This window comes from Electrona antarctica, assembly GCF_951216825.1.
Source record: "Electrona antarctica genome assembly, chromosome: 14".
Taxonomy (NCBI): Eukaryota; Metazoa; Chordata; class Actinopteri; order Myctophiformes; family Myctophidae; genus Electrona; species Electrona antarctica.
This window is the reverse complement of record NC_136795.1, coordinates 26,193,272-26,215,370: the sequence shown is the minus strand read 5'-3', so window position 1 is coordinate 26,215,370 and position 22,099 is coordinate 26,193,272. Positions and strand designations below refer to the sequence as shown.

At 42.2% G+C, this 22,099-nt stretch overlaps 1 protein-coding gene across 6 annotated transcripts in view; it reads left to right on the top strand.

Moving 5' to 3' along the window:
- brd4 (bromodomain containing 4) overlaps positions 1-22,099 on the top strand; it is a 43,090-nt gene that overhangs the window by 8,792 nt on the left and 12,199 nt on the right. For 2 of the 6 annotated variants that reach the window (XM_079521691.1, XM_079521690.1), the window contains exon 1: positions 19,921-20,246. The exons of 1 other annotated variant lie outside the window; for it this stretch is intronic. In XM_079521691.1, the coding sequence (XP_079377817.1) occupies positions 20,173-20,246 (74 nt within the window). In that variant the 5' untranslated portion in view covers positions 19,921-20,172. Of the gene's footprint in view, positions 1-19,920; positions 20,247-22,099 lie in introns of those variants that run through there. 3 more of the 6 variants (XM_079521692.1, XM_079521693.1, XM_079521694.1) reach the window with 3 other exon arrangements.

Below are 22,099 nucleotides of genomic sequence, written 5' to 3'. Positions count from 1 at the left end.
ATGGGGACGTGTGTGTGTGTGTGTGTGTGTGTGTGTTAAATTTTCAACACATCTGTTCTTTGAGATTGTAAGAAGTGTGACTGCCTGGCAAATGCCCTTGTACTCATTACTCACAGACTTCACCTCTAGAGGTATGTAGACATAAGTCATGTAGCACTAGTCTGTTCTCGCAGTGCTGTAGTGTTGTTTTCAAATTGAACCACTTTCAACCTGGCATCTGTCATAGTTTTTGGGGAAAAAAAATGGAGGGGGGAAAATCAAGAATATAAATTAAACTCCTTATCATATATCTAGTGTGGTGATCAATTGTATACGTTTATGCTGGGAACAAAGTAATAGAAACTTATATTTTTCCTGTTCTGCATTGGGATGTTTTGTAGATTTGACAGTTTTGCCTTTATTAAATACATGCCATGCCCAACATAGAGACGTTGATGTTGAAAAAGTGGTTAAAGGGATAGTTCAGATTGTTTTTTAACTTAAGCCGTATGAAATACTTGCCATTAATATAGTGGTTGCAACTGTATTAATTGATTGCCCAAGTCCCGTGGTGGGAGTTGTGCTCTGGTTTTGGTGAAGTAGTTCCGGTCACACAGGGGGCCACGCAGTAAAAGTAAATTAATCCACAAAACTAACGTCATTTGTATGGTTGACCTATTTCTAAAATATTAGTGCAACTTTCGTTCATTTTTTACCCCTCTAAAACTATGTTTTTTGTGTCCATATCACTACGCCCAAAAATAGTTCCATGTGATAGAGGGGTCAAAGTTGAACGAAAGTTGTGCTAATATTTTAGAAATAGGTCAACCATACAAATTACGTTAGTTTTGTGGATTAATTTACTTTTACTGCGTGGCCCCCTGTGCCCCCCACAAAATGACCGGAAATACTATATATATATATATATATATATATATATATATCACCAAAACCAGAGCAGAACTCCCACCACGGGACTTGGGCAATCAATTAATACAGTTGCAACCACTATATTAATGGAAAGTATTTCATACAGCTTAAATCTTAACTATCCCTTTAAGACAGTTGCTTTACTTTAGAGTCTCCCGCCCCCTGTGGAGTGTTGGCAGTACCATCATGTTTATTGCCGGCTACTGTGCCTGACATAGGCACAATGGGTGGTCTCCCGGTCCTTTTTCACACTCTTTTTCTCTCATTTCTCACTTACCACTCTTGTCCCCTTTATGTCTGCATTCTTGTCCCTGCTGTCAACATTCACAATGTCCTGCTCTCTATTCTCACTTCAGAGATGGGACTTTCTTTCTGAGACTTTACATGACCAGTGTTTCAGGTTTATGTGCTGATATGCATGCTAATTGATGTAATGAGTAAGTAAGTAAGTAAAGATGTGAGCAATGACATGGTCAAGTACTGTTTTTGTACCGCGGATCAAGTGTTTTTGATCGATTTTTTTTTTTACTGTGGGATGGTTTTAGTAGATTAGTATTAATTAGGTCAGGTATGAGTGCTTACCACTCATACCTGACCTAATTAATACTAATTAGACTTGGAGCTAGGTGTGACTACACATCTTGTTGCCCATTGATTTATCAAATCGATGCACACGGGATAAATCAGTCATTCCCACAAACGTTAAGAGAGCCAATCAGCCATTGTCAATTTGTCACAGCAGATTGGGTATCTGCCTTTTATCTATTTTATGTTGTTTTCCTTGTGGCTATCTATTAATATATTTCACCAAAGGCATGGCAAGCGGTGTATAATGGTCCCATGGTTATAAACATACCCTTTGACCCGAAACCTTGGCTGTCATCTGTCCTGCAATTGAGCCTGTTTCATAGTGTCGTATTGGGTATTTGGTGTCCAGCAACAACATGTAATGTGGGAGTGAAGAGTAGTGCAGATAAGGGAACACTTGGTTTTTGGGGCAGGATGGGGCAGGGTGGGGCAGGGTGAAATAGAGGGAAGAGGGGGTAGGGGTGCCAAAGGTGTAAGATTAGGGGGGTAGAGAGGGAGTGTGCACAAGGGACCTCCAGGCTATTGATGGGAAAGATGAGAGAGAGAGAGAGAGAGAGAGAGAGAGAGAGGGTGTAACAGAGCAAGAGGGAGGGGTGTGTGAGTGTGGGCTGAGGCTCTGGTGCGGGTGAATAAGGAAGCAGCAGAGCCATTTTTACTGTTGAGCAACTGCATGCTGCTCTCTCTGTCCGAGCTCAGGAGAGAGAGAGACAGAGAGAACTGGAGAAAGAAAGTGATCCACCTGGATCTCACCGGAGCCCCCCTGCCCTATCCCCCCCCCCCCCCCCTCTCTCCTATGGAGCTGGTGTCCGTTTGAGTGGGGGAGGCCCGGAGAGGAGACAGACACACAATGGAGCGAAGAGCCTGTGGCAACTGGGCTGTTGTACTGCCGACTGTGCCGAGAGGGGGAGGGCGTAGAGAGGAGAGCGGTGCACACAGCTAACAGCCTGCCGGCTACCGGCCTCCACAGCCTCCCCTCGTTCCGCCTGGATCCACTCTGTTCCCAGGCTCCTTTCTGGGGCCTTCCTTGTCTTGTAACAACCACCTTCTAGGTTCAAACTGGGCTAAGGATTACAAAACCCGTCCTGCTGGATTTTCACACTGGAGTCCTCAGTCATGGGAGTAGCAAGATAAAAGGAATAACAAACTTCTTTTATTCATTTGATCCTTTTTAGTTTTTGTTTCTGTTCAGTGAAGTTCATAAATGGATTACAAGATGCCCGCCAAGTCAAGTGATTTGCTGGATTTTCAGAAACTGGATGCGCTTCTGGAAAAAATTGCACATTCCGTCTCTGTGAAAAGGTAATTCTTGTTTTTGTTTGGGTAGAATGTCCTCACAGCTGAGATATATTGAGGCTGCCTGAGAACATTGACAGTGTAAACATAATTCACTGAGGCATATGGTGAATGCTAGGATGAAGGCTAAATTCAAAACCGACTTAAGTCGTTCTTGGGATCAACACTGTTAGTTTTAAATACTCCAGCAGAATAATGTTTTTACTTGGAATCAAGTGTTCAGTGTTAGGACTGCATTGTTACTAGTCAGGGTACTACCAGAAGCTACGAAAAGCAACCTCCCGGTGAGAGAGGAGGGTGTGTGGGAAGGGGGGTTCGAAGAGGAAGAAGGGGGTTGTGTGTACTGTGTATGAGAGATGTATTGTGGCAGTAGCCTCTAGGTTTTTAAACATCTCCTGATTCCTGGCAGGGCTTGGCTTGCTTACTAAGAAGCTGGAAAGAAAATGTGAAAAAGAGGGTTAGCTTTAGCTTTAGTTTCCTGTTACAATGTGACTGAGTCATGCTTAGTCTCTGTGTCAGGGCATGTTGTCATCCTCTGACTCACAGTTGATTTTGGCATAACCAAAATCATCTTCCATTTCACTCTCCCAACAAACCACACACACGCGCACACACACATACACACACACACACACACACACATACACGTCCAGTAACTCCAGCAGTTATAGAATTTATGATTCAAAATAATCAGATGTGTGTAATTATTAAAGCCTAGGAAACAGCTGAGCTTCATTTCTTGGTCCAGGTCACACAGCTTTGTGGATCTTTGCCATTCGTCATGTCATACAAGTTCAGCTCATGGATGTTAATGCTGATGCCAGGCATGAAGACCATTAACACAGTTAAATACAGTGTACTACCAGGAAGTTGTGCGGGGGGGGTGTTGTCATAACGTATATCTATTCTACGTCTGAGCATAGCCATGGTAACGCCCCGCCTGCCTCTGATTGGCCTACCGACACTGCCCGTTATGCCTGTCCTCCGAGATGCAAGGGTACTCTGTGGTGGGAAATAATACAAGTACAAGAGAATGGCAACACGCTACAGTAACTTGTAACTTTAATTTTTGTAGAAGAGGCAAACTAATATTGTTTGTGCCGTTTGCTTTGATTGAACACGTATGTACTATGATTTGATTTAGCTGTGTTCTAAATTAAAGTGTTAGTGTTGATTATCGTGTATTAACTAATTATAGTAAACTAATACTATTATACTAAAAAAAGATAAGACCTTTTTACAGTACAATAATGTTTCAAGTTTACACATGTATACAAATAAACAGGCCAATGGCATAAACAATATTAGTTTGCCTCTTCTACAAAAATAAAAGTTACTGTCGTGTGTGCCAAGCTGTCATTCTCTTGTATTATATCGTACGTATTATTTATTTATTTCCCACCACGGAGTAACCTGCGGCAGACTATCCAGCATGCTAATATTGTATATCCAGCATGTATCTTCCACCTCGGAGGAAACTCTGGTAAGGCCGGCAGTCTCGGTAGGCCAATCAGAGGCAGGTGGGGCGTTACCATGTCTATGCTCGGACGTAGAAAAGATATACGCGTTGTCATAGAAACTGTGGCTACCATCTCTGCAGTCTGCACTGTATTTTTGGCTCTGATGTCTTAGTTTGGAGGAGCCTGTATGGTATGGAAGAGTCAAATTGTGCATGCAAGCAGTTCAAGGTTGGGTTATTTGCCTACAATATCGGCATTAAATCCCAAAGAACACCAATACATGTTTAGGCAATGATTGATTATCATGGTCATGTGTACATCCGGTTGTCATTGGTTTTCTTATGCAATAAAAAACAGCATTGTTCACACTGTTAAAACTTCTGTCAGCCTGTCAAGTAGTCGTCAGTAGAGAGGTCAAGAAGTAGAAGAGACATGTCAGGTCAATTACATTTAAATTTCATATTTTGCATTGTGGAACATAACTATCAGTATCAGAACATGGTAATATCCTTCCTATCTCGTACATGTGTTCATGAGTGAGCCATATAATCATCCTTCCTATCTAGTACATGTGTTCATGAGTGAGCCATATAATCTGTCAGTTTAATGGGAATGTTATCCCCTACTGACATGTATAGTATACCGGTGCTTCCGTAAGATGTCATCATGCATCCTAGGCTAATGGATGAAATTGATTGGCTAAATAGCCCCCTTGTTTGAAGGTATGTGCGTACGCACTCAACACAGCCGGATGAACAAAATTATAGGTCGGAGCAAATCAATATGTCACTGTTGTACATTATATTTGCAGGCAATGCAGCATTTTTTGGAGATGCTGCTCCCTGGAGGTGGTGCTGAAGGGGATAGCATGAAAGGGGAGAGGATTGTTGTTCTTTGCCATGTTGCTGTAGTGGCATTAATTATTTATTTATTTGCTTTCAGGCAAACCCTCACTCTGACTCTCTGAGCTTCAAGTGTAATCTATGGGCCTGCTTTTTACCCACACCCTCACTCTGACTCTCTGAGCTTCAAGTGTAATCTATGGGCCTGCTTTTTACCCACACCCTCACTCTGACTCTCTGAGCTTCAAGTGTAATCTATGGGCCTGCTTTTTACCCAAACCCTCACTCTGACTCTCTGAGCTTCAAGTGTAATCTATGGGCCTGCTTTTTACCCAAACCCTCACTCTGACTCTCTGAGCTTCAAGTGTAATCTATGGGCCTGCTTTTTACCCACACCCTCACTCTGACTCTCTGAGCTTCAAGTGTAATCTATGGGCCTGCTTTTTACCCAAACCCTCACTCTGACTCTCTGAGCTTCAAGTGTAATCTATGGGCCTGCTTTTTACCCAAACCCTCACTCTGACTCTCTGAGCTTCAAGTGTAATCTATGGGCCTGCTTTTTACCCAAACCCTCACTCTGACTCTCTGAGCTTCAAGTGTAATCTATGGGCCTGCCTTTTACCCACACCCTCACTCTGACTCTCTGAGCTTCAAGTGTAATCTATGGGCCTGCTTTTTACCCAAACCCTCACTCTGACTCTCTGAGCTTCAAGTGTAATCTATGGGCTGCTTTTTACCATCACTCTGACTCTCTGAGCTTCAAGTGTAATCTATGGGCCTGCTTTTTACCCAAACCCTCACTCTGACTCTCTGAGCTTCAAGTGTAATCTATGGGCCTGCTTTTTACCCAAACCCTCACTCGGACTCTCTGAGCTTCAAGTGTAATCTATGGGCTGCTTTTTACCCAAACCCTCACTCTGACTCTCTGAGCTTCAAGTGTAATATATGGGCTGCTTTTTACCCACACCCTCACTCTGACTCTCTGAGCTTCAAGTGTAATCTATGGGCCTGCTTTTTACCCACACCCTCACTCTGACTCTCTGAGCTTCAAGTGTAATCTATGGGCCTGCTTTTTACCCAAACCCTCACTCTGACTCTCTGAGCTTCAAGTGTAATCTATGGGCTGCTTTTTACCATCACTCTGACTCTCTGAGCTTCAAGTGTAATCTATGGGCTGCTTTTTACCCACACCCTCACTCTGACTCTCTGAGCTTCAAGTGTAATCTATGGGCCTGCGACCATCTTCGCCCTCTTTGGAGATGAATGATTTATAGTTTACTTTCACGCGGGATACAGATGTTTTGCCTTCACCCCCCTCCCATCTTTTAATGTAGGCCAGTTATTGAGTGGCTTTAACATAGAAACACATTTCCTGGTGTGAGCTGTCCACCCCCTCCCAGTAACCAGAGCTACTTCCTCTTCTCCAAACATTCCACAGCAGTCTGGGGTGATCTATGTCCAGGTCAGAGGACAACTGTTATTCCAGAGAAGGATAGAGTACATGTAGACGCGTATATTCCTTCTACGTCCGAGCATAGACATGGTAACGCCAATCAGAGGCAGGCGGGGCGTTACCATGTCTATGCTCGGACGTAGAAAGAATATACGCCATGTAGACGGGCTGAAGCCAAACTGTTAACTCTGAGACACTCTCAAGGCTATCACACATGGAAAGCCTGACACTGACACGAGTGAAGTTGGGTTACCGACAGGGTTGGGAAGTAACGGATTACATGTAACGCCGTTACGTAATCAGAGTACAAAAAACCGGTAACTGTAACGTCTTAGAGTACATTTTAAAATGTGTAATCTGGATTACAGTAACGGAGGTATAGTAACGGGGGTTACAGGCTTGGTTACATTCTCCCCTTCCCCTCATCAATCTTAGGGCTTCAAATAAGTTAAAACACCAAACAATAAAATAATCAGTCGATTACGCATGATAAATGATCACCAGTGCGCTGTGTCGCTGCTGCTGCCCATGCAGCATGCACTGTGGGCACACGAGCAGCGCGCTCGCGTCGGTCCCCCAGCAGCACCAATGGTTTTCCCCGCCGTCAGAATCTAACTCTCCACTGTCTCCAGTCCCCATATACCATATTTATATTATATTATATTTTATAGCGTGATCTGTAGCCAGCGGACACTGACAGCTCTGTAACCGCGGGGACAAGAGGAGGCGGGGTGTGGAGCCTCTGGACGCGGGGACACGGGTGGCCGTGGGTAGTGAGATTCCGACGGGGAGTGGAATGATACGATATATACTGTTCCAATGGCACACCAGGCGATGCATTGCTCACTATATGATGCGGACATAACCATAACTCCATGGATGGCTCCATGGCTTAGCGTAGATTTCTAGATGCAAACTGAATCAGTCCGCGATTAATTACAGCTGTGGATCGCATCGCGCATGGCGAAGTCAAACTGGTTCACTCAATCGCGCAACAATTGCGCTAGCAAGCTTATTTGTGTGTGTGTGTGTGTGTGTGTGTGTGTGTGTGTGTGTGTGTGTGTGTGTGTGTGTGTGTGTGTGTGTGTGTGTGTGTGTGTGTGTGTGTGTGTGTGTGTGTGTGTGTGTGTGTGTGTGTGTGTGTGTGTGTGTGTGTGTGTGTGTGTGTGTGTGTGTGTGTGCGGCGCGCGTCATATCTGCCTGCTTGCTTGCCTGCCTGTCTCTCTGTCTGTGTCTGCACTCTGTCATGGGAGAACCATTTTTCCTCAATAGGCCTACCAATTTGTACAGCATGCCTTAATTTGGCTGTATACATATATTATTTATATTTGTATATGTATTATAATGATTAGGAATTATTATTATAATGATTAGGAATTAATTTGCCTTTTGTGCAAACCTGTGCCTAGCCGAATAGGAGTACATTTTAACATGAATCATAATGGTGGTACTTGAGAGCCAAATATTTTCTGAGGTGGTACTTGTAAAAAGGTTGAGAACCACTGATTTAACAATATTTCTGTAGTTTTTTCTTAATTTTATATAGGCTAAACATTCTGCTCTGGTTATCAATGGTAAAACTTGTTTTATGTAATTAAATAGAGGTTTGCTTAAAAGTAATCCAAAAGTAACTGAAAGTAACCCGTTACTTTTTAAATTGTGGTACTCGGATTACGTTACTGACTACAATTTATAGCAAGTAACTTGTAACTGTAGGGGATTACTTTTTAAAAGTAACCTTCCCAACCCTGGTTACCGACCATACTTGTTCAGAATTTGAAGCATCAAATTGTCTCGTGAAATTCTACTGCAACGCAATTCATAATTTGAACTGCGCCACCAACCCAAATGACAAGAGAAAATGAACACACATGCAAGCACACTGGGACTGTTCTATCTCTCCATCGTCCCATTCAGTTTTTCTCTCTCCTTCTGCTTGCACTTTAACATTGAGAGTATAGAGTAAAGAGTATGCTACTTTTGTACAATGTTTCTCCTCATTCATATTTTCAGTTCAAAGCACTGCCATCATCAGCTAAATGTGCGCTAAGAGGGCGGGACTACTGTAGTTTTACACGGAGGATCGGGATCTTTGCAGATCTTCGTCTATTTAATTAAAAACTGACTTGTGTTTCTCAGGAGAATTTGCAGCAGTCAAACTTTTCATAGTTGAGATACTCGTCAATGCTTTCCTTGATGCAATGTACACATTACGTTTTGGTGGTCTGTGATGCATGTCCAAAACATAACCAAAATAGAACCATGCTTTGAAAGACACGATTTTGACGCCTACGGTCCAGTGTGGCTACAGCAGCCGTTGCAAACAATGGGTGCATTTGATGATGCAAGCATCTGATGGTTTCAGTGTGTCAGGACCTTCAGAGTTTACAAATGGACAATTAATACTTTTTACTGTGTGGCCTTTTGATTTACCGCTGTTCGGAGCTGATGCTGTCTAGGCATGTATTGACCTTGCTCGGACATGGTCACAGCAGTTCATTGCGAACGAAGGTTGCAGTTAACTATGGAATCGTGCATTTCCCAGCAGTGTGTCGCCAGGTCTCGTGACATCATGTGACATCATCCTGGATGGAGATGTGGAGACCCTGATGTCATAGTAAATGCGACCTGCTGTCGCAGGTAAGCCCATATATGGAGATCCCTGATGTCAACAATATTGGCCAGCAACTCTACATCTGACCTCAAACCCTTAAGCCCTAACCACACCAAAGGATCACCATGCAACTCCTTGGGTCTAAACGGTTGCACAGAGTTAACGCTAAAACCGTCTTGACCCTTTGGTGTGGTTTGAGCCATTGAATTCCATGCGTTGAATCACTAGGGTCAACGTGCAACAACAATATCACAATATCACACCGCAGGGACAACGCTAAAACTGTCTTGACCCTTAGGGCTTAAGATCTCCATATTTGGATATATGTCAGAACCTGTTCTGACATTCCACATGTTGATCCTTCCCCATCCATCCTTTCTCTTTGATGTCTCCCTTTTAACTTATACCTGTCCATTCAAATTTCAAACTAGACGGGCCTGCCCCAAAGTTATTAGTGCAGCCGCGCCCGGCAGCCGGCGAAAACTAGAGTTCTCAACAGGCCCGACCCTACCTGGGCCCTCATCAAACCCTGTACACTCAAGAGAATGTCCCCGCTATCAACCTTAGATCTCCATATACTGTATGGAGCTGACCTGTTCTGACATTCCATATGTTAGTTGATCTGACCTCATCAAACCCTGTACACTCAAGACATGCTCCTTATATGGCCAGTACATAATACATGTTGATCTGACCCCCAATACCAAAGTGGCATGCCAGCCAGCAGTCTGCCGTCAACGAGGCAGATGCGTGCACGCAACCTTGCCCTCAGGCGTCTTACTGGTAATAGTCTTAGGCTGTTATATGGTTTGATTTGTCGTTTGTGACTGTGACTGGCATTTGATTGCATTTATCATCACTGAATATGATGTCATCAAGAGTCAGCCTAAGTTAAAACAAAGACTCTGGATAGTACAGAGCATTCTATTCCAAGCCAGATTAAAAACTGCCATGGCTTTTTGTCATCTCCACTGTTCTCCAGACTATCAGTACAAATTGGCATTTGTCAAGACAGAACAGACCAGAAGTGATGAATTGCATATTCTGGAGCGGATCTACCTGTAGATCGGCTATTTCTGGCAAATATATTTTCTGTACAGGGTAAAATAGAGCTGACCAAGTACAGAGCCGACCCTGGTCAAGTTAAATACAGTCTGTTTAGTGTTAAGTCTGTTAGATGATCATCATTATCATAAACTTGGTGAAGTGATTCATCATGAGGTCAGATTCTTGGCCAAGTGAACTAATCATTCCAGCCTTGATGGGTTGCGTCTGTGTTCAAAGAAAATAATAGCCTACTCCGGTATCAGTGAAAGTGGTGCAACGCTGAGATGGAACTGTACTATACAGCACATTTTGAAGAAAGACAGCTATAGGTGGCTCATTTACATTACTGTGGTTGTAATTTAAATGATTGTTGTCTCCACCAGGCCGAAGGCATGGTGAGAGAGTATGTTTTGCACTCCGTCTGTGTGTGTGTGTGTGTGTCCGTCCGTGTGTGTGTCCGTGTGTCCTTCCGTCCGTCCGTTACCAGCTAATCTCCGGCACCGTTAACCCGGTCGATGCCAAACTTTGCACACACACTCCCTAGATGCCAACGATGAACCTCTGCCCCGCATTTTCCAGAACGGCCTGTTATAGCGCCACCATGAGGCAGCTTTTCACATTTGTTACCTAAAACTGCACCGATCTGCGTGAAACGTTGCATGCACACTCCCTAGAGGCCAAGGACAAACCTTTGACCTGCATTTTCCGCATCTGCCTTTTATAGCGCCACCAGGAGGCCGACTTTTGTAAAACACATTTTTGGATATTACTCCTCCAGATTCTGTCCAAAAATCTCACAAATCGTTACACAGTATCTCTATGGTCATGTGCTCAAGTCGGATCTGTCCGATATTTCATATTCCACCCTAATTGGCTATAATTGCCTTTCACAGTTTGCAAGATTGCCCCGTTTTGAACAAAAGCCTCAAATCATGAACACAGCATGCAATTTACGTGAAATCTTTCACACATTTTCTTACTAGGCTGAGGAATATATCCCACCCTTTTCACATTGGCCTGTTATAGCGCCACCAACAGGTTGATTTTTGCAAAACAGGTTGATTGGAACAAAATACCTCAAATCATCCAATTGCCATACAAGGCAAACATGTTTATATTACTACTAAACATTTTGCCAAACATCTCACACAGTCCTATCCTCCTGGTGGAGACCTGTGCCCAGAAGGGCACTTTTTCTAGTTGTAAATGTATGCAGTCTCCAATCTCCATCAGGTGAGAAAATCCAAAACCATTCGCGTGCTAGCATAGGACAGCACTTGACATGTTCACAGTCACAAACCATTGATATGTAGAGAGCCAGTCATGTTAATTTGTGCTACACCTCTCCATTTGTTTGTTTTCACATTCAAAGCCTCAGACCTGAGTGTGATTGTTTTTGTTCGACGGTGTGAATGGTTGGCATTGTCTGATGTTTGAATAGACCCTCCTCTCATTTACATGGACCCATTGCTTTAGTATCAATGTCTGCCATGATGTCACAGGGCAGCGCACTGTGAGCTTGTAGATCTGTTATTTTGTGCGGCACAGCGAGCGCACATTGATAGTACAGTACATCAAACCTTTTATGAGCTGTTGTGGACCATCTGGTGGCTTTGTATGTATTTGTACATACTATGTTGAGATGTGCTCTATGGATCGCTGTAGGACAGCTGTGGGCCAGGCTCATATTGTTGCTAACAGCCTCTGATTAGTCCCTGTGGAGGGTTTTGGTGTCTGGTCTCAACCATCTGCACGATACCGGCTTTCTCTGTTTCCAGGAGGTGCCTTTGACTCAGAACTGAGTCAGAATTACTCAGCATAAACCAATAACAAAAATAACACCATTCTATGTTTATGAATTGAATACATAGGACCACAGTGGAAACAAGTCCCCAGGACTTTTTGGTATTATGCTTTTAGCCCAAATGTATCTCTGTACCCTGTGCTGTTTGCATTTCTGTCTAATAAAGTAATTATTCAACGATTAAAGATATTGAAATAAGATTATTTTACATTAAAGCCTGATGCATACTCGACCAGAACAACAGACATGAGTTAGTTTTGTCGTAGCTCCCCGGCCCGAACTGATAAAACGGTGGACAGACAAATGTCACTGTTTGCTCTGACTGAAGCAGTGTACGTACACTACAGCCAACAGTACTGCAACAGATAGCAAAGGTTGTGTGTTTATGAATGGTCACTAGACACTAGACAGACATTTAGCTGTTTTAACTGGTGACAGAATGAACTTGAAGCTGGGCTGAATGAGTGCGAAAATCATGCAGAACATCCTGACCAACATCCTGACCAATCACAGTAACCCTGCCAAACTAGTTTGGGTAGTTGCAACACCAACAAAGGTTCTCATCTCGTCCACCCGAACCTCTGATTGACTTTATATTGTAGTCTAACTGGACCCAGCCGAAACTGAAGAAACGTCTTCAGTTCGCTTTGCTCATAACATTCCCAGATAATTAGGCTAGTATGCAACAATATCATTGATCTTATCCCACTGCTCATGCTTTTTCCTCTGGCACCCTAAAGGTTTGACATCTTGGTTTTAAACCATGTCATTAAGTAGTAAACATCTGACATGTATCATTGGCTCTATCTGTCGACAACATTTTGTGCCTCAGGTCCTCAGCCCAAACTCATTGACCATCTCCGACAGTGACGTTTACATTATGCTGTCATTGATTGTATACAGTGCAAACATGAGCCTGTGACTTAAATTAGTATCTTCTTGCTACATGTACTTATTTAGATCAATGGATTCATTATGTGAGCCCTGCCTGTAAAGCTAGACAATGTAATGATTATTGTGATAATATGAATGGTCTAAAAATTGATTTGTGCACCGGCAGCATTTTGTTTTTATTTTTCCAAGATCTTAAAGCCGAGTAGAACAGGTCTATTACAAATGGAAAGGCAATCAATGGGAAAATCAAGTTAACCCTAGCACCATACCATGCTACTCCTGTGTTACAGGACTGTTGTGTGTGCATGACTGTTTATTGTACATTCCCTTTTCTTACATTTTGAGCGTATTGGAGATACACTAGTGAATTCTTATTTAAGATAGACTGAGTTTACAATGACTCACTAGTGAATTGTTATTGAAGATAGACTGAGTTTACAATTAAACACTAGTGAATTATTTTCCACTGCTGTCATTCCACGTGTTGGTTTGCCCGTCAGTCGAGTGCCTCCGGGAGGCTGTCGCAGAAATCATGTGGTGTGGCGCAAACTGCCTTTCCTCTTCGCAGAAAGTGGTTCAGTGACTCACCAAGAATGTGATTAGTCACACAGATTCATGCAGTGGTGTGTTTATCTTTTAAGGGCCTCCGCGAGGGTGTGTTTCTCTGTGTGCGACGGCATTGACGTGTATTAGTAGTTTAGTTTTGCTAGTAAAAATAAATCCTTAAGCGCAATCATATTTATCTTATTGTTTTCAAACTCCGATTATGGAGAGAAATGCTAGGATATTTCCAAACCAGTGTTCAGAAACAGTTTGTCTGAAGTCTGAACCATATGCTACACAGTGCTAAAGTCCTCAGTGTTCGTTTAACTGAGAATGTAAAGAATGACCAAACAAGAGCTAAACTAATACTGAGAATTTCACTGTGTGCGGATTGCAGAACATCCCCAGGGCCTCCGTGTTCCTCACACAGACGCAATGTCCCTGCCGTGTTGGCCTGAGGAGAGGACACACACGAGCAGGGACGGGGGTGGGCAATAATAGGCTGTGGAACAAGTTCCTCGACAGCCAGATGACGCCAAACATTCCCATTCCCGTCCGCCCACATCCCCTAAAAACACTGCCAGGTCCCGAGACTGAGTGGGAAGACAAATGTCCACGTAAAGCACACTGCCATCTGAGCCAAAACCCAGAGCCAACCCACTTGTGTGTGAACTCACACTGACACAGAGCAGCTCTTTAATGGTGGATCTTTTGTGAATTAACTGTTTTTATTTATAGTCCTTAAAGGTCCACTTCACCACTTTTCAACTTATCTTCCTATAATTGGTCCTAACTAATGTTCATGATAAAATGTCACCATTTTTTCCTACTCAGTCTGTGTCGCATAGGAAGGCTGTGGGCAGTTCAGAAAGCCGTCCACCAGTGACATCATCGATGGTGAATCCAAGCTAATAGAAACGGCAGGCTTTCTTTTCCTGAAAAGTTGCAATGCAAAAGTTGAAGCCATCATTCTCACGATAATAAAAATCTAAATATATTTTAAAACAAATCTTGTTTAAAAAAAAATATGCCTAATGATGATGTCACTGGTGGACGGGTGTCCGAACTGCCCAAAGCCCTCCTATGAGACACAGACCGAGTAGGAAAAAATGGTGGTGTTTTATCATGAAAATTAGTGAGGACCAATTATATGAAGAGATGTTGAAAAGTGGTGAAGTGGTCCTTTAAGCATGAGTTATACTTTGGTTGCCCATCCTGTCAAGCTTGTAGATCTGCTATTTTCGGTGTGCGATACTGGCACGCAACTAAGAATAAACCTGGCTTTAGACGTTTAGAGACACCCAGGTAACTTTGCTGTGGAAACATTCGGGGTCAAACATGGCACTGTTTGATCTCTTTTTGTGAAATCATGTGTTTCACTCAAGAGGGAGTCCTTTGAAAATGTATCCATCTTTATCATTGCCTCCCTTATAGGTCTCTTGTTACCATCTCATCACAGGAGGGGAAACATGATCAAATATTTTAATCTAAGCTGTGTCTATTGTATGATCAGCAAGATATGTGTGGCTGTACGTTTTAGTTTTCACTTTCATTATTCAGTTTTTGTATGTCTTGTGTATGTGTGCTAATATTATTATTATTATTATATGAAATATTATATTAAAATGGAGCGGACTGGTATAACAAAAGCTTGATATTTGATATAAAACATCTTCTATCTGGTGGGATTTTGTCAGTCAGTCCACTACTGGGGCAACCAGACCTGTATACACAAGGGTTCCTCTAGTATACAATATATATAGCCCTAGCACAGAATGCCGTGAAGGAGTGAGTGTATATTGTGTACATTGCTGGAGGTTAAACCTCCAGGCCAGTATCACCTGAGTATCACCAGTTATCACCTGAGAAGGGGATGTGTGTGGGGGGGGGGGGTATGGGGGGATTTCACTTTCAGGTACATTAGGAAGGTGATGCGAAAATGGGGTCATGGGGGACGAAGGGGTTTTTATCATGGGTATGGGGTTGGATTGTAATTTCCGGGTCCATTGAAAACTCTAAAACGCTAACGGTGGTTGACATTTTCATTTCAAGGACCCCCAAATTGATTATGCATTTGGCTGCAGACCCATCTGAAAATATTTTTGGCCAGGGACCCCCATGTGAGAAGAAATTTGTGTTTCAGAATTTGAACTTTAATAACTCTAGGGAACCCCCCTCAAGAACCCCTGGGGGTCCCCAGACCCTACTTTGAGAAACACTGCTCTAAATATGACAATTACAACAAAATATTAATAACAATTATATATATATATTATATATATACGTATATTATAAATGACATACACTATTGTAATTTCATTCTATTCAATTCAATTCTATATTATTCAACTGTAGAATTTAAGAAAACCGAAGAATGTGTAGTTTCTGTTACCTAAGAACAAATTGCAGCGAATAAAACATTGGGTGAATTGTGAAAACGGCACAATGGTTGGTGAATGAGGCTTACTGTTACAATAAATAGAAAATGATTGTTACTGCTCTACAGCCTTCATTTTGGCATATGATATCATATGAATAGAACTTCATGTTGGGTAGTAACTCTTAGTAAGTGACTAGATGTTATCAGGATTATGTAATCGGAATGTGTAGCAAATCGTGTGTGTGGGGGGGGGGGGGGCAAGAAAATGGAAAAAGGAAAAAGAGCATTTGTAGCCTAGAATGAGGATCAGAAGAGGTGCACATCCATTTTCCATTTAAAGGCTGGTGCTGAAAGTCAAAGTACAAAACTTAAAAATAAGTTTTATTTTTCTAGTTACGCCATTCCTGCTTATGACAGTAAGTCAAGGCAGTGTACCTACATGAACTGTTTTGAACTTTTCTGCTGGTATTTTGTATTCATGTTTGTAATGTACCAGAGTCCTATAGCCAAAACAAAGTGTTTGTGGGCTTGCATATTGTGGAATTATTTGTGAAGAGGCCTTAATGAGCCCAGGTCCCCCATTACATATAAAACAGTCGCTCTTAACATTTTCATGCACACTCGAGAAGGCTTGACGCCGAAACGTGTCCGTGTCTGCGAGAGTCTCTTACTGTAAAACGTAGAGACAAGTCTGAAGAAGAGCAGTGCAGTGGCGTTCGACACATCATTCAGCCCACTCAGGTGGTAAAACATGAATATGCAAAAGTAGTTGTAGCCTAGCACAGGACGCGAAGACCTGGTTAACACACTGCGTGCGCACCCCCCATGCCTCTGCCTCCCAGTTCTTCTGTGTGTGTGTATAGTGCACACACGCAGAGATGACAGATCAGAATCACACTTGCGAGTTGCGCGCATGCAATATAATAATTAGGCCTGCATCGCTTTGCCTAAAACACTGAATTATGAAAAGGACCGCAATAGAGGGTATGCGCATGCTTAAAGTGAATGGCACGTCGAGTGGCAAAGCAACATGCAAAGTGAGTTTAACATTGTTTAACGTTGTTTAATGCAATCAGATATTACTTTTCTGTTTGGATGTATGGGCTATCAAGGCCAGAAAGTAGTTTTTGCCACTCAGTAGGCGTTCCTGCATAACTTCCGGGTTTGATGATGATGTCACGCGCATACTCTCTATTGGAAAAAGCCTGCCGCTGGCTCCCATTTGTTGAAGAGACATCTACCGGTATACATTTTCAAATTATGATGTTATTATGCTTAAATTATCGCTAAAACGCCGATCCTGCATATTACCGCATATTTATGTTGTTAATATAGCCTACATTTAACAAACAAGCTTGATTGACATTTGTAAATGGGTCAATACAAAAACTGCTACGAGGATAAAACCAGAAAAGCACTAAGGCTTCTTTACATCAGGTATAAAGTAAAACGAAAACGTGACAACCATATGTAAAAAGGGGAAAAAAAGGGCAGGAAAAACTGGGAGGCGGAGGCGCGGGGGGGGGGGGCTGCCCGGACCAGTGTCATCGCGCACAGGACACTGGTACACAGTACACACCCCATTGATATGCAAGCAGAGCCATTGATGCTAATTTGTCCAGGCCCTCCTCTCTCGTCTCAAACGTCTCAGTTAGTGTCGAAGTGTCCTTGAGCAAGACTCTGAACCTGATTTTCAGGTTAGAGGTTAGTGCCTTGCATGGTTTCCGCCGCCATCGTGTGTGTGAATGTAATGCACAGTCTATGTAAAGCACCCTGCATAAAGGCGCTATATAAATGCACCATTTACCAATGCAATACAGCCAACACAATCTTTTGTAGATTAGTAGTCTTTTACAATTAACGCTGGGGCTCCACTGGCTGTGTTGCGTTGCGTTTGACAGAGTCAAAAAATGAATGGGGGCGAATGGGTGACGCCGTCCAAACGCAACATGCAGGGTAACGTCGGCAGTGGACGCGACGCTGATAGACGCCCCATGTCTGCAGTGGAGCCCCGGCATTAGGCATTTATTTAGCAGACGTTCTTAATCCACAGTTTGGGAGCCAGAAGAGAGAACAGAGTCTTGGACGTGTGGAATGGTGTCCCGGGTGTTTTAGAGAAGGTTCTTACAGCTTCTTCTTTTAAGATTGGGCTATTGAGGTAATCTGTTGAGTTAATCAAAAACACCCATTCACGCTATTCTACCAAAAACAAGCACACTCAAGCTTTCTTTAATGGTAAATGGTGCGCCTTTATCCTAACTTAAGCTCTTTACAATGTGCTTTTACATTCATCCATTCACACACAGACGGCAGGGGAAACCATGCAAGGCACCATCCGTGTGTTAGGATACTCCATCACTAACCCAGGGGGGCTTGGCATCCAACCGGGAAGTGCAGGAACCTTCCGTTCCCACTGCTGTTACAGCTTGTGTACAGGACGGGTACATACAGTAATCAGTCAAATTAATTTTATATGGATATTGTAGCAGAAGTAATAATAATAATAAACTTAAATAGTATATACAACAACAAGAAAAAAGGAATAATTAAGAATAAGAAAAAGAACGGTTTGTCCGTTGGTCCTATAGCTGAAGGTGCGCTTGAATACCAGACTGATGTCACTCCCATTAAGCAGAGATCAGAAAGAATATACACACTTGCACCAGGGAGTATTCAAAGTGCATGCCACCTGAAGGTTTTTTTTGCATTTACTATAACAGCACCACAGTTGGTTTTAAAAAGTTCTATTTTACACATTGTCACGTCGTGTCACGTACCCCATGTGACATTTTGTACCAGCATGTTGGCTTGGAACACTGGAGCTGCACATCATTGTCATCACAGAGATCATCCCTGATCCTAGGTTATAGAGCGCCGAAGTCCTGACGTCACTCGTTCGTTCCCTCGATTCCCCTGGTTCACGGAAGTAATTTCTCTATGGAGAATAACATGGGGTCTTAAAATCGTTTCATATAAGCAAAAGTAAACAAGCTGTCTCTGCGTTATTGTCAGGGAGGTGTCTCTGTATCGTTTGCGACTGTCAGTCACTCATATATGATGCAGTCTGTTTCTAGCGAAAATGTAACTAATTCAGTAGCAGTAACAATAGCGTTTTCTCTCAGTCAGTTGATTCTTCATATCCATATGAGTGAAGCGGCCTGGATGATTTGTTTATTTTTCAAACAGTTATTATATGAGGCGATCTAAAATCCCTCTATGGGGATTAGAATGCAAATAAAAAGGACATGAACCTGTGGATTTGCACCCTCTACCGATATTGACTTCAGACTTCGGTTCTCTATGGGCTACATATACTACATATGTGCGTGTGTGTCTGTCTGTCTGTGTGGAAAAATATATTTTTATATATTAATTAGAATAAATGTCCCTCCTGTGTGGATAGGATGGGATAGGTTAGGTGTACTGTATTTTAACCCATTGATGCCTGGTGCAACCTATACGTTGTTCTACCCTTGATGCCGGCACTCTCTCTGTGTCTCATCAGCTATTGTTATAATTTAGCTATTGAAAAATAGCAGATCTACAAGCTCATAGCGCGCCACCGAGTGGCGCGCTATGAACTTGTAGGTCTGCTATTTTTGAAAAAACATAACTATTTAAAAAAATAATGAATCAAAATTTGAAGGTTTTCAGAAACCTTAGGTCAGGCCCTAGAAGGCGTTCCCAGATTCAGCCTCAGGTATCAATGGGTTAACTTAAGTCATAATGGTGGTACCCGAGCCAAATATTTTCTGAGGTGGTACTTGGTGAAAAAAGGTTGAGAACCACTGCTCTAGTCATCATCATGCAATAGGATTGTCCTGTTATTTAACCACAATAATATACCATGACATATTGTAAGTTTCATATTATGATTCTTTACTCTAGCTTTAAAACTGAGGTTGGGCATTGCTAACGAGTCTGTGAGCTGACGGCTGGCTGTTTGAACCGGTTTGAATGAGAGACGAGGGGGAGGGACTGTTTATGTATGCATGTACATTCAGTTTCTCCTGAAAAGGAGAAACTGATGGCCCTCCACCTTTTCATGTCCCTGACATCACCCATGTGATTATTTGCCCCCCAAGTTGCCAACCCCCTAAATCACACCTCTGCTAGGATGGTCGTTTGAATGTGAAACCCAACCAATCATAAGTGTTGCCGAGCAAATTAGCATTGATAGCATTAGTGGCTGGCTGCTTATCAATGCTAGTGGGCGTAGGCCTACCTGTGTTTAAGTAGGCTACTGTACTGGCTTCAACACAACTACGTTTAAACCACTGTGGACCGGACGCCAGATGACGGTAGCATTGACAATTGAGTACTAGAAGAAACTGTTCGACCACGCATGCATCGTACAGTTACGCAGGGGCTGGTGGTGGACTTCGCCTTCCTCGAAATACTGATTGAAACAGCTGCAAGGTAAATTGTACAATTCTGTGTGTTGATCACATCAGATGGAACGCTTGTAACTACTCACTGAGAATGTATTTCAAATGTGAAAATTGTAACTGTTAGTTTGTGAGTATCTACTCTGCAGTGGTGGAAAAAGTACTCAATTGTTTTACTTAAGTAAAAGTACCAATACTGCAATTTAGAACTACTTCGTTACAAGTAAAAGTACGGAATTGAAAATGTACTTGAGTAAAAGTACAAAAGTATCGGCATCAAAATGTACTTAAAGTACTAAAAGTAAAAGTACTCATTCTCGCAGAATGTCCCATTTTACAAGTTCAAAATGTGTAGAAAATCTATTGAAAAGAGCTGATCTACAAGCTCACAATGCATTGCGTTGCGACGCATTGTGAGCTTGTAGATCGGCTCTTTTCAAATGGCCGAAATGTATAGGGTTGAAGTGGTTAATGTATGTTTTCTAATCAAAATGAAAATCTCCAAAGTAACTAGTAACTAAAGTTTTCAAATAATTGTAGTGGAGTAAAAGTACAAATTTTGGCTCTGAGATGTAGTGGAGTAGAAGTAAAAGTACTGGAAATTGGAAATACTCAAGTAAAGTACAAATACCTCAAAATTGTACTTAAGTACAGTACTTAAGTAAAAGTACTTAGTTACTTTCCACCACTGCTACTCTGACCATTTGTAATGAACGAATCATGGCCCTGAGCAAAACATTGAATTCTGAGCAGATTCTCTTATCCACCCAGACTATTTGTTTGTAAACAAAAAGGTAGTTTCCAAAGTGTGTACATGATTGTGTAGGTCACAATCATGTGGTTTTCATATCGTAAATATGAAGTTTGCCAAAATCGCATTTAATCTATGTCCGTTGTTTGTTTACATTTTAAAAGTGTCAACATTACTTCAATATAGTACAGAACAGCGGTCCTGACTACCCCCTCTATCAGTATAAAACTTTTATGCTGGAGCCCCCCCTCCCCCCTTCAGTCACTACTGCTGCTGCCTGAGACCAGCCTAGAACAATACAAACTGATAGGCCATCATCTATTCAACAAGGTGTAGCCTCTTTGCAAGCTGTGTGTGTTGCTCAGTGCTCACATCACTTAGGAATAGCATGGATAGGTAAAAGGACCACCATTTTCACAGCTGAAAGAGAGGTTTTCCTTACCCATCAACGGATATACAGGCTGTTTGTCCAGATAAGCATGGTAATGTTGTTTAGTAATTTAATTTCAAATGAGTTCTACGTTTGTTTTACCTGTAAGTTTCACCTACTAAAAGATATCATTTTGAAATTGAATTGGGGCACTGCAAGTGTAATATCAATAATTGAAGTAGCTATTCTTCTTGCTAATGAACACAATTTGTAAAGTGATCTACTGTAGTTACTGCAATGACAAACTTTTGTCAATTTGTCAAATTTTAGTTTGTTGAAAAAACAACTGAGAACTGACAAGACAACAAACAAGCAAACTGCCACAGAATGGGTCTTCTGTAAAACCCATTTATGTTTGTGTGAAATGGGGCCCATTTTGCCTGTGCGTTCGCCATTGATCCGTCCCTGCCTATCTTCAGGTCTACAACTTTAAACATTGGCAATTATATGCCGAAGTCGTGTTGTGTTTGGGGCTTTATACATCATGATAGGACAGGACTAGGGTTTCTTCCATTTTACTGCTTTGAAACAAACACACACACGCACACGCACACAGAGAAGAGAGTTCAAAGCTACTCATTTCCCTCCCCCTACATTTTTGTGTGTTATTTAGGCCCTTTCTGATGTTATGACATTGTTGCTCTTAGGTCACCTAGTTTCATATCATAATATCATACTTTACTATCTTCACTCTAGCTTTAAA